The 12156-nt window shown below is 38.8% G+C and overlaps 2 protein-coding genes across 2 annotated transcripts in view; both read left to right on the top strand.

The window, feature by feature from the left end:
* LOC130105580 (potassium/sodium hyperpolarization-activated cyclic nucleotide-gated channel 2-like) overlaps positions 1–7224 on the top strand; it is an 81580-nt gene extending 74356 nt beyond the window's left edge. The window contains exons 7-8 of the mRNA XM_056271635.1: positions 2984–3148; positions 6097–7224. Coding sequence (XP_056127610.1) covers positions 2984–3148; positions 6097–7022 — 1091 coding nt within the window. The 3' untranslated portion in view covers positions 7023–7224. The remainder of the gene's footprint in view (positions 1–2983; positions 3149–6096) is intronic.
* hsd11b1lb (hydroxysteroid (11-beta) dehydrogenase 1-like b) overlaps positions 1–12156 on the top strand; it is a 173576-nt gene that overhangs the window by 63656 nt on the left and 97764 nt on the right. The window lies entirely within an intron of this gene.

Below are 12156 nucleotides of genomic sequence, written 5' to 3'. Positions count from 1 at the left end.
ATTATTGTTCTTTGGTGTTCAGATTATACAGGTTTTTCCTAATGTTATTTAATAAAAATACCAGTATATATTATTTTTTTCTCTCAAAATCTTTTTTTTCACCCCAAGCCCCGCCCCCGTGACAGAATCGCGATACAAAATCGAATCGTGGGTTTGGTGTATCGTTACAGCCCTAGTTTTCATGCTTGAATGTTCAAAAAACACATTATTTTTGACATATTGTACATTGTTGCAGCTCCTCTCTTCCCATTCTGTCAGTAACGCTCTGTTTAATTCCTATCTCTATGAAGCCCCTCCTTCTTAAAAGCACATTAAGCTCTGATTGGTCGGCTGGAGCAGTGTGTTGTGATTGGTCAAGCACTTCAAGTGTGTTTGGGAAATGCCCCGCGTCTTATAACTGCCAGTTTCAACACACTGCTAACTAACTCAACCAGGCCCCGCCCCTTTATTCTGCGTATGAATTATTGAAATGAGGAATATTGTGACGTGTTCGTTCCCAGAAGAAAACTCAAGACTACAATGGAGGCGTTTCAGGGAGTTCAGAAACACTGACACTGATATAGAGAAGAACTCCCACTGGATTTTGTTTATTTGCAAGACTTTTTTTTATGCTTAAACAGCAACATTACACACTAAAGAAAGCTGAACATGTAATAGGTCCTCTTTAAGTCTCTGAATCCTCTGTAAAGCAGAACTGCAGCAGAAGTCGATTGTATTGTCATGGTTCTGAGCTGGTGGAGAGATCCAGACCCTGGTGAACCCAGAAGTGTGTGTGCTGAGATGTGATGTGCTCTGCTGAGGAGTGAAACACGATCCTTCTGCAGCCTTAAATCCGCATGAGTCAGTCGTTTTTCAGCTGCAGAGGACAGGAGGGTTTGGAAGAGGCTCTCGGCGCGTGACCTTGGAAAGGTCAAAGACAAACCGATGTCTTGTGTAGCCTGAGATAAAGAAAGAAAAGAGAGAAGCCGTCTGATCCTGTGGGCATTGTGTGGAAGGATCAGTCTCAGTTTTACCCGGAGGAAAACTGTATTGCTCTTTTCATAGCTCAGAATTAATGGAGATCTCGTTTCCGTTTCATTTAAGTGTCAGACTTGTTGATGTTTCTCCTGAAATTCATTTGGGAGGGGAAAAAAACAGACACAAACGAGACAATTAACATGCAGCATAGAGCTATCAAATCGTTGTGAAATTTCACTTTATGATCAAATACAATTAATTATATGATATTTTGAATAAAATATACAAGAGTGTTGTATTTTGACATTATTTTTAGAACAAGTAACCACATTTCCCTAAAAATATATGCAAAGCATTACACCACACACACACACACACACACACACACACACAGAATTTGTGACCCAGAACTTTCTTGACAGTTTTCATGTGATTCACACTTTTTTTTTATGTAAATGCGATGTATATGAAATATGTGTTATGTATTATAGAAATTATAGAGCTATATAATGGATATGATACGAATAGCATCTCAGATCATGTGCTCTTGGACAAATTTTATGAGAATCTTTGAGCTCATATTGAGATCTAACTTTTGATTGCACATTAAAAAAAAAAAAAAAAAAAATTCTCCAAAGAAACAACTGAAAAGCAGATATTTCTTTGCTCATCAAAGTCTCCATTTCCTCTCATTTAATCTCATTGTTGTAGAATATTTTTCTTAATGGGTTATAGTAAGCTACTATAAGTGTAAGTGAGGGTGGATTTTAAAGGTGTATAATCAAATGAAGGGACAAATTATATGCAAATGAGGTTTTGTGTCCACAGGAGTGTTTACGTGTGTATGTGTGTGTGTGTGTGTGTGTGTGTGTGTGTGTGTTCACCTTTATGTACCTGTGATTGTAGCTTTAATTTACTGCCTTTTGGTTTGATGAATGACCCCGGCTCCGGATAAACGCTGCTGGAATGACAAAGTTCTCTAAAGTGAACCAAGGTTTCCAAGGTTGTGTATTGGATTTTCTGGATTGATTAGGAAAGCAGACAGGGAAATGGACCATACACACACAGGTCCCTGATGGATGGGTCAGGATTTAATACACAGAATGACACACAGCATCTACGATGAATGATGTTTATTATCTTCTGAGGCTTATGGGTTATTTCTCTCCCATCTTAAGGAACTAGTTGTGTTCCAATATCGCATGAGCTAAATTTAATCCCAGAGAATGTGCACTCTAAAAAATGCTGGGTTGTTTAAACCCAAAGTTGGGTCAAAAATGGACAAACCCAACCGTTGGGTTAAGTCTTATTTTTACATTTTTAACCCAATAGTTGGGTTTGTCCATATTTGACCCAACTTTGGGTTTAAACTACCCAGCATTTTTTAGTGTGTGTGTGATCTTCTAAATATAGACACAAAATAACCTTGAACATTCACCATGAAACAATGAAAATATGATGATTGGGGCTGAGATGTATGACGTATATACGTATATATCTGTGGGATTTTTTTTTTTTTTTTTTACAATGAAAGTCATTGGAGTCAAGTGTTGTTTGGACCATAATAGTTCTTCAAAATATCTTCTTTTGTGTCCCCAGAAGAAAGTCAAACAGGTTTGCAGTGACCTAAGGGTTGAGTTAATTATGACCGATTTTCCCTTTAAAATGGCCATGGGATACGGGAATTTTAATTTTTTTTGCACTGAAATAATTACAAATTAAATTTTTAAGACATGAGAACTTAATAAAGCAAGAATATATTCAGCACTTTATAATAAGCATTCAAATCACATACTTTTGAATGAAGTCTGATAGAGTTTAATTACATTTTGCAGGCATATATTTAAATTCATTCCCTGTTCAATGAAGGACTCTTCAGGGTTTCAGTTTTCGAGCAATTTAAAAACACTTGCCATCTAGAAAAGGTCTCAGAGTCACTTTCCCCTGATGAACGCCACTATCAAGATGTCCGGTCCTTAAATCTTCAGTGTGTGTGTGTGAGTTTGACCGTTTTCCTCTCTTTCAGAGATCTGTCTGCTGACGCGGGGTCGGCGTACGGCAAGCGTGCGAGCGGAGACCTACTGTCGCCTGTATTCTCTCTCCGTGGACAATTTTAATGAGGTATTGGAGGAGTATCCCATGATGAGGAGGGCCTTTGAGACCGTGGCCATCGACCGACTGGACCGCTTAGGTAAGCGAAACCAGAATCACCTTCTGAAGTTTCTCAAAGAACAATAATGTGAACATTTTAACGGCTTAAAGGATTATTCAGGGTTAAACACAGCTTAAGCTTCATGGGCAACATCTGTGTCGATTAGGACTTAACATTGACTTCTCAATAATGGTGGGCTTGTAAAAACAGAACTGAAAACCTGTTAACAGTAATGCACTTGTGTCTTTGACTTCTAATGTAGATGTTTAAAAGGAGAACTTTTAAAGAATATACTTAAGTGTGAATTGAATATGTTTTCTGACACTTGATTGCATGCTATTTCCAATTAATGAAATCAAAATGTATTATAGTTTGAATTTATATTAAATGCAATTGAGTTGAATTAGTTGTAAGTAAGTAGGACTTAAGTACATCTTTATATCTAATTTCATATTTCTATTTTCTTTGAAATATGTTTGAAGTACTCCTGAACACTACCAAATGTGATTTAATATCATAATGAAACTTGTATGTCATGTATTTAAGTCTTTATTTAATTACTTGTAATGATGAAGTTGCGGTTTAGTACATTTAAAATACATAAACTTTAAGCAATGCAAAAAAATTATTAAAACACAATTATTTAAAATATACTTTTAAAGAAAAACTTTTAATTTGACATTGTTACTTTACTTCTACGAAAGTGTGCTCTCTTTAAGTACTCTTAATTTCATTGCAGTTTTTTACAATTGTTAGGACACATTTCTCAATACCTAGGTCACAACATCAGTCGTTGTGGCCTAAACTATGAATCATTTATCATTGCTTTGGCACAAAATGCAATCAGTGACCACATCTTTCAAATCACATGAATTAATTTCTCACTTGGACGGAAACACAGTCAATGTACCTCTGTGTACCTACAGGCCAGTTTGCATGTTTACCTCCGTTTTTCAGAACTGTTAAACTTACATTCAAAACCTAACATAATACAAAACTGAATAAGACAGCAATTTGCTACATTTCTAGTAGTACTACTAACATATTGAAATATATTCCAAAACTAAAAAATGAAATACTATTAAAACAATTACATGTAGCTGAACAGTAATACAATACAATAATACAAAATGTTCAATTCAATTCACGTTTATTTGTATAGCGTTTTTCACAATACACAGTTTCAAAGCAGCTTTACAGAAAATGCATGAGTCCACATAACAATTTAGAGTGATCTGTTATCAGAGAAAACTGTCTAAGTTATGTTTCAGAAATGTACATATACAAAATCACAGTTAGCTAAAAATTTATTAATTAGGGCTGTCAAACGATTAATCACGATTAATCGCATCCAAAATAAAAGTTTGTGTTTACATAATATATGTGTGTGTACTGTGTATAATTATTTTGTATATAAATGCACACATGTATATATTTAAGAAACATATGTTATTTATTAGGGGTGTGACGAGACGCTTATCTCACGAGACGAGACTAGACACGAGATTGGGTTCACGAGAACGAGACGAGACGAGATTTTTGCACAATTTTTCAGAAATCCTCAATGACAAAATTCATGGCTGGAAAAATAGTATGCAGGTGCATTTTTCAATGTTTTAACTAATAATCTTCTAATGCATGTCATTTCAGGTCTACTTTATGAGTATGAATTATCAAATGCATTGAAAGAAAACAATATTCAAGCACTGTAAAAGGTTTTTATTGACTGGCTTTTCTCCTGTATAATTTCACATTAGTCTCTTCAGACCTTACTGTACATTTAAGAGCTTTCAGAACTTCTGATTGAGGCTGTGTGTGACCTCCTAACTGAACTCCTTCTAACACACATTTAACAGAGAAATAAAAACCGTATAAATAACAAAAATAAATAACTGTTTTCTCTTAGTCTTATTAAGTGCAAACAATAAGTGCGAGTGCAACCATAATCAAAGTTAGCACACAGACTCTTTATAATTGTTGTGAAATTGCGGTTTTATTTTGCACCGGCAGTTATAGGGTTAATGCGGTGAGTTCGGAAAAGGCCGAGAGAAACGAGGCTGTTTGTCTCTACAGTTGTTCTTACGTTCCGATTATAAGTTCAGAAACGGAGCCTCCCTTGTCTGTTGTCCTTTGTACGTTACAGTGCTCTCTCAATATTCGCAGTGCCAACAGAGACCAGAGCCGCAAATAAACAGTCCAGAGATGGGTATTGGGAGACGGATTATTTTATGTATGCAGCCTAATTTGTGCGCAATGCACATCAGGGAGCTTGTGTTTTACTTTCACTTACAAATTCGTGACCGCGCATATAGGGAGCAGCGGTGCTGAGCGCGCATTCTAAATGATAAGACATTTACCAGACGTTTAGTCTGTTGCGCAACGAATCCTCCGCCATCGTCACGCGATCAGTGAACTGTGATTCGTGCTGCACTGATTGCAACAGCAACTCGCGCTGGATGAGCAGAGCAGACTTTTGCATTAGTTTATAATGGTTTTTATTTTTTTATAAAAACAACAAAACGATAGTTTAGGCGAATGTGAGTGTAGCGGTGGAATATTAATGGGGATATCGCGAGACAGCTTTTTCACTCGACGAGAAATCTCGTCATATTTAGTCTCGCGAGATCTCGTGGCACGAGATCTCGTCACACCCCTATTATTTATATATAAAATGTTTATATTTATAGAAAATATACTTTATATATAGGCTACATTCAGTCTATATACAGTATACATGCAAATATTTCTTAAATACACATGCATGTGTGGGTATTTATGTATTAAAAATAATTATACACAGTACACACACACATATTATGTAAACACAAACTTTTATTTTGGATGCGATTAATCGCGATTAATCGCTTGACAGCTCTTAATTTAAATAATTTAAGGCCGAAACAATGAGCTCACTGAAGTAATGAATACTTGTTTGTTAACAAATGATTGTGACATTTAGAAGAAAAAAAATTCATCTCTCGTTACAGGAAAAAAGAATTCCATCCTAATGAACAAAGTGCAGCACGACTTAAACTCCGGCATCTTAAACAACCATGAGAACGAGATGATCCAAGAGATCGTGAAGTACGACCGAGAGATGGTGAAGCTGATCGATCAGCAGCGCCCGCGTGCCATGTCCATGACGCCCTCCATCCCGCCAGGGATGTTTGCTCCGCCTGGCCATCCACAGGGCAGCTCTGCCATCGCCTCTCTTCAGCAAGCTGTAGCGATGAGCTTCTGTCCGCAGTTCGGTGGCCCTATGGTGGGTCCGAGCACCTTGCAGTCGCCCAGGATGGTCCGACGGTTCCAGGTTGTGCAAAGCCTTGCCAGCCCGGTTTCGGCTTCTCCTCAACAGTCTCTCCCGCCGCTTGGCGCGTTCGCTGCCGTTGCGATGGCCAGTCCGCCGGTGCAGAGTCCGCTAGCAGCGGCAGGCGGGCGAACTTTCCAGTACGGGAGTGGCCCGATGGGTGCGCGCTCCGGATCTCAATTGTCCCTCATCCAACAGCATGCTCCCAGTCCCACACGGCCCAAAGGATCCCAACCGTCGCACCAAACAGGCAGCTTGACCCAGGATGATAGAGCCCTGTCTGCTTCACAACCCTCCCTGCCACAAGATGGCGCCCCACCCGTCGTGCCCAGCCCGCCACCGTCGACCCGCGTGTCCTCAACATCGATCGGCCCACCTCATCCCGCCATCCCGGGGCCTTCCGGTGTCCGGAGCGCATTGCATCAGAGAATGGCACTGCCACACCAGGCGTCAGCAGCCGTGTCTGGGATTTACCCGTCCACAGCGCCTCCTACAGGCACTCCCCCCGTAACGGGACCGGACTCGGCTATACGCAAGAAAGATTCCATAGTCAGCCTTCCCGAGACGGACTTCACAGCCAGATCCCGGCTCTCGTCCAACCTCTGACGAGGACTCTGAGACTCTTTGCAATACTTTTTTGTGAGTCAAAGTTAGTTATTTTTGCTCGAGTACCGCGCTCGTAGGATGGCTTTTCATAGGAACCAAAGGGACAGACTTAAGGTGCGGTCACATTTACCATTGCTCTGGGGAAATTTCAAGGGGCGAAATTTATATTTATGCATCTAGCAGATGCTTTTATCCAAAGCGACTTACAAAAGAGAAACAAAAGCAATTGATCAATGTTCTTAATATGCAATGCCAGGTTTAATTGACAACTAGATTAGGAATCAAGCTAGAGAAGAGAAGTGCATTGGGTTTGAGGGTGTGGGATTGTTTAGTGATTGCAGAAGAGGTGTGTCTTCTGCTTATTGAAAGATGTGATGATTTCAGCAGTTCGGGTTGGCCGCTAATTCCACCGGAGAGGGTGAAGGTTTTGGAGAGAGTGAAGGAACAGTGAGGCATCACTCATTTAATGACCTTAGCTGGTGGGAGGGAAGAAATTGACCCATCATTTGACTTCCCAAGCAGATTTGACTCATTTTCAAGTTGGCCACTTGAATTTACCACACTGGCTTCTTGGTTTGGAAATGAGTTCTCTGTGAGCCGTGCTTTATTTGGCCCATGAAATATCACTAATGTGACCGCACCTTTACCGCTAATAGATTTAACATGTCCTCTACAGATAGATTCACAAGGTCGGATGCCTCGACTCGACCCGCTAGTGTAGCTAGTGCCGCCCCTGTACAGCTTCTGATGCCTCTTGATATATTTGTCTCTATCGTCCCGAGTGAAGGGGGGAAATCCTGTCGTGTGTTACATGGTGTTTTCCGTAGAGTTCGTTCAATGCAATCGGGGCGACTAGAAAATCAGGGACTTGCAAGAGATGACAATGATGAAATCTGACGCTTTGTGAACGTGTTTTTCCTTCTTTCTGTATAAGCTCTACTTGTAGCAATCTAATTAACTGTCTTTCACTTTGTTGTAAAATATCAATGAAAAAAAAAAAGTATTATGGACCGCTGGTCGATCTTATATCTTAATGTAAATAAGAAGGGAAAAAAGGGAAAAAAAACAACAACAACAAGAAGTTATAATAGAAAACACACAAATTGTATTTACTCGAAAACCAAAGTTGAGCTTGAACACAAGTTTTGGTTGTGTCTGTGTCAACTGAGAAAAACAAGTCAAACTAAAACATTCTCTATTTAACTGCCTTGATTCCGAGTTTAGAAGCCATATACATGGTTCGTGTGTGCGTGCGTGTTGATTTGTGCACATATGCTTATTATTGTGTTTTATCGAACGGGAGTGTAATGCTTGCGTTTTTGCGACGTTTCGTAAAGGCAATACTTCACTGCATCGGGGTTGCACTGACAGTTGAGACTTGAATGCAATGGGTCTTTAGCAGAACTCGTTTAAATTAGCAGGCAAACCAAAATAATCATGCTGTTTTCTGTGATCCATGTTGATCTGTACATGCAATATAATTCTGCAATATCCTTGCCCTGCCTTTTATATGAAAGCTTCATATCGCGGCGTAAGCAATTTAATCTGCGTTTTTCAGAGAAGAATGTTTGAAACCTCATCTTTTAAGGCACTGGATAAGGTCGTGCAGCTTTCGCTATATGTTATCAAATTTGTCTTTGTTTTCTAAAGTTTAGTGGTATTTGTCACAGTTGTTTGTTTCAGTGATGAAAACGGGTTTTGTAATGTTTCATGGTTCTTTATTGATTTACTTTTTTATTGCTGGGAAGGACAACCGTCACAATAAAATAAAAAAGTCACAATTTTGAAAGTCAGTTGAGGTCAGAAAGGTTGGTTGTTCCGGCGTAGACCTTAAAAAATAGTAATATTTACTTAAAAAAACTGAATATTATCTCTATAATGTAATAGTATTGTAAAATATAATATCTTCTATATCTATTAATTTATTCTATATTTGACAGTTTAACAGTGGCATTTTTATAACATTGCGTGTTCTCCCATTGTCGCAAAAATAGATTCTGATTTGCACAAATTACTGAGTATCTAAAACATGCTGCATATTAATGGCCTGTAAACGTAATACACAGTTTGTGCGTGGGCTCAGTTTGCAGGCCTGTGAGCGCTGGCTGAATTGTGGATTTGTTGATTGCTTGCGAACAGATGTAAACTATTGGGTTGATTTACGAACTTGTCTCTTTACAAGAATGTAGTTCGTTTGTGTTCGTTTCATTGTCAACTGCTGCAGATTTTTCTCACTTGAACTTTGAAATTGTAAATATGACGCTGTAAATTATTTTATGTGCAAACCCGGGCGGTAACCTAGGAAAAAAACAACAAAAAAAATTATTTTAGAAAAACAAAAATGAGATTGGTGCATAATGGGTTTTGAATGTATGCCAAATGGCATTAATGATGTGACCTGAATATTAACAACTGCCATGTAAATAGATCAGTAATAATTCATGCAAAATGGAAATTGTGTGTATTTGCTGATTGTTTGTAGCGATCACGTCCTAAATACTTTAATCTGATACGTCTAGAATGCTTTTATTTTTCTAAGTCTTGTTTCTCTGACGGTGGTCCAAATGTGGATCATCGTAACACAAAGCACACTGTGTCCCATTATCGCCCTCTATAGGACAGGTATCACCACATTCCCGGGATGCACTGAATGACTTTTTGGGATTAAAACAGGCAGCTTAATCTATTAAAACAAAACAAGCAAACAAACAAAAGTTTATCAACAAGATTCCCTGAAACAACAATGCATTGATTACTATCGATGGTCATCTTTTGCAAGCCTGCATTTACACTGCTAACCAATTCTGATTTTGTCTCAATGATATGCACAGATCAGATCATGTTGCATACATGTTTATGCAAGAACACAAACGGAACAGATCGTATTTTCTACGGTCTCTCTTTCAAATGTGGTTCTGGATCTATTATATACTAGCCTGGTCCTACCTGACTCTCGTACACATTTCATTTGTACAGAGAGTCTGGCCACTCTCCATTGACAAGCGTTAAAGGGTTAGTTCACCCAAAAATGAAAATTCTTACCCTCATGTCGGTCCAACCCCGTAAGACTTTCGTTCATCTTCGGAACACAAATCAAGATATTTTTGATTAAATCTGAGAGCTGGATCACTCCTCCATAGGCTTCTTAAGGGATTGAAACTTGCCGGCCCAGAAAAGTTAAAGACATCGTTAAAATAGTCCGAGTGACTACAGTGGCTCAATCTTAAGTTTATCAAGCGACGAGAATACTTTTTGTGCGCAAAAAACAAACAAAAATAACGACTTTATTCAACTATTCATTTCCTTCTCTGTGGGCCTCGAGATTTCACGTAGTGTAACAGCGCAGCGCTTCTGTGTTGTACGTCACACACACACACACACATGACCAGCGTCGGCCAATAGTGAGCCTGTGTGTGACGTGCAACACAGAAGCGCTGCGCTGTTACACTACGTGAAATCTCGAGGCCCACAATAGTTGAATAAAGTCGTCATTTTTGTTTGTTTTTTTGCGCACAAAAAGTATTCTCGTCGCTTGATAAACTTAAGATTGAGCCACTGTAGTCACTCGGACTATTTTAACGATGTCTTTCATAACTTTTCTGGGCCGGTCAATTTCGATCACTTAGAAGCCTATGGAGGAGTGATCCAGCTCTCAGATTTAATCAAAAATATCTTAATTTGTGTTGTGAAGATGAACGAAAGTCTTACGGGGTTGAACAACATGAGGGCGAGTAATTACTGACAGAATTTTCATTTTTGGGTGAACTAACCCTTTAACTTCCTTGAAGGCGGGTACTCTGTTGAAGTTTAAAACTATTGGATCTGCCCAGAGTCACTCTGGATCTGCCATAACCAATCGCTGACATTTGGTCGTGACGTATGACGACTCAAACTAGCGCACGACATCAACGTCATCGTTCTCAGCCACTCCCTCTGTTCGCTGATTGGACCGGTAAAAAATTGATCGGAGAAAACCCAAGAATATACAGCAAATCCAGACGTAGTACTGAAGGAAAATGAAAATTGAGCGGAAGAACGTAAGAGGGCGGAGCCAGGCTACTTATATACTGTATCTGGATGAAATCTAAACACTTGTATCCAATGGTCTGATATCATCACTTGGTGCTTAGCTAAGGAATAGTTCACCCAAAAAAATAAAAAATGTGGGATTAATTACTCACCCTCATGTCGTTCCAAACCCGTAAGACATTCGTTCATCTCCAGAACACAAATGAAAAGATTTTTGTCCCTCTATTCAAAAGGTTCATAAAGAGATTGTAAAAGAAATCCAAATGAATTGAGCGATTTAATCTAAGTCTTCTGAAGAGACGGAATAGATTTCATTTTGGCTTTTATTCACATATGACTTTCAATGGAGGGACAGAAATCTTCATTTGTGTTCCGAAGATGAATGAAACTCTTATGGGTTTGGACCGTGATGAGGGTAAACTATTCGCATAGAGTGAATGTAAACATTTTGGATCTGTGCATTAGGCGTTGCAGTGTAAATGCAGCACAACACCGTGTCTACACTGGAAATGCATAAATAAATTAGATGACCAGATAACAGAAACATAATCACAAACTGGCTTTGATGCATTCGTCAAAAAATTCAATATATATTGACTTTTATGCATTTGGCAGATGTTTGCAGATTTTTTTACAAAGAGGCTTACATTGCTTTTAAGGCATACATTTGCTCAGTTCATGCATTCAATGGGAATTGAACCAATGACTTTGGTGTTGTGTTGCAGAGCCATGCTGTACTGTTTGAGGAACAGGAATTTAACCCTTTCCCCGCCAGCATTTTCTTTTTTTAAAGTTGCCAGCCGCCACCAGCATTTTTGATCATCTTCACAAATCTTCATGGCCCCCAGAATATATTGTTCTATGAATATCTGAATATGCAATATATATATATATATATATATAAAAAAACATGTTATTCTAGCAACATGCATTCTTTTTTATCAACACTTAAATGTGGGTATGTTTCATAAAAAAAGCAAAAAGCTGAGAAAATTGCGTTTTTGTCAAAGACTTTCGGACAGATGGGATTCAGACAATGATCAACGCACAGATAGAGTAGACGAGTCCATCAACACCATCAACGCTTCTCAGTCCTATAGCTCGT

This window comes from Rhinichthys klamathensis, unplaced genomic scaffold (assembly GCF_029890125.1).
Source record: "Rhinichthys klamathensis goyatoka isolate OS25496 unplaced genomic scaffold, OSU_Roscu_1.1 h1tg000323l_1, whole genome shotgun sequence".
Lineage (NCBI taxonomy): Eukaryota > Metazoa > Chordata > Actinopteri > Cypriniformes > Leuciscidae > Rhinichthys > Rhinichthys klamathensis.
This window is presented reverse-complemented; position numbering and strand designations above follow the sequence as displayed.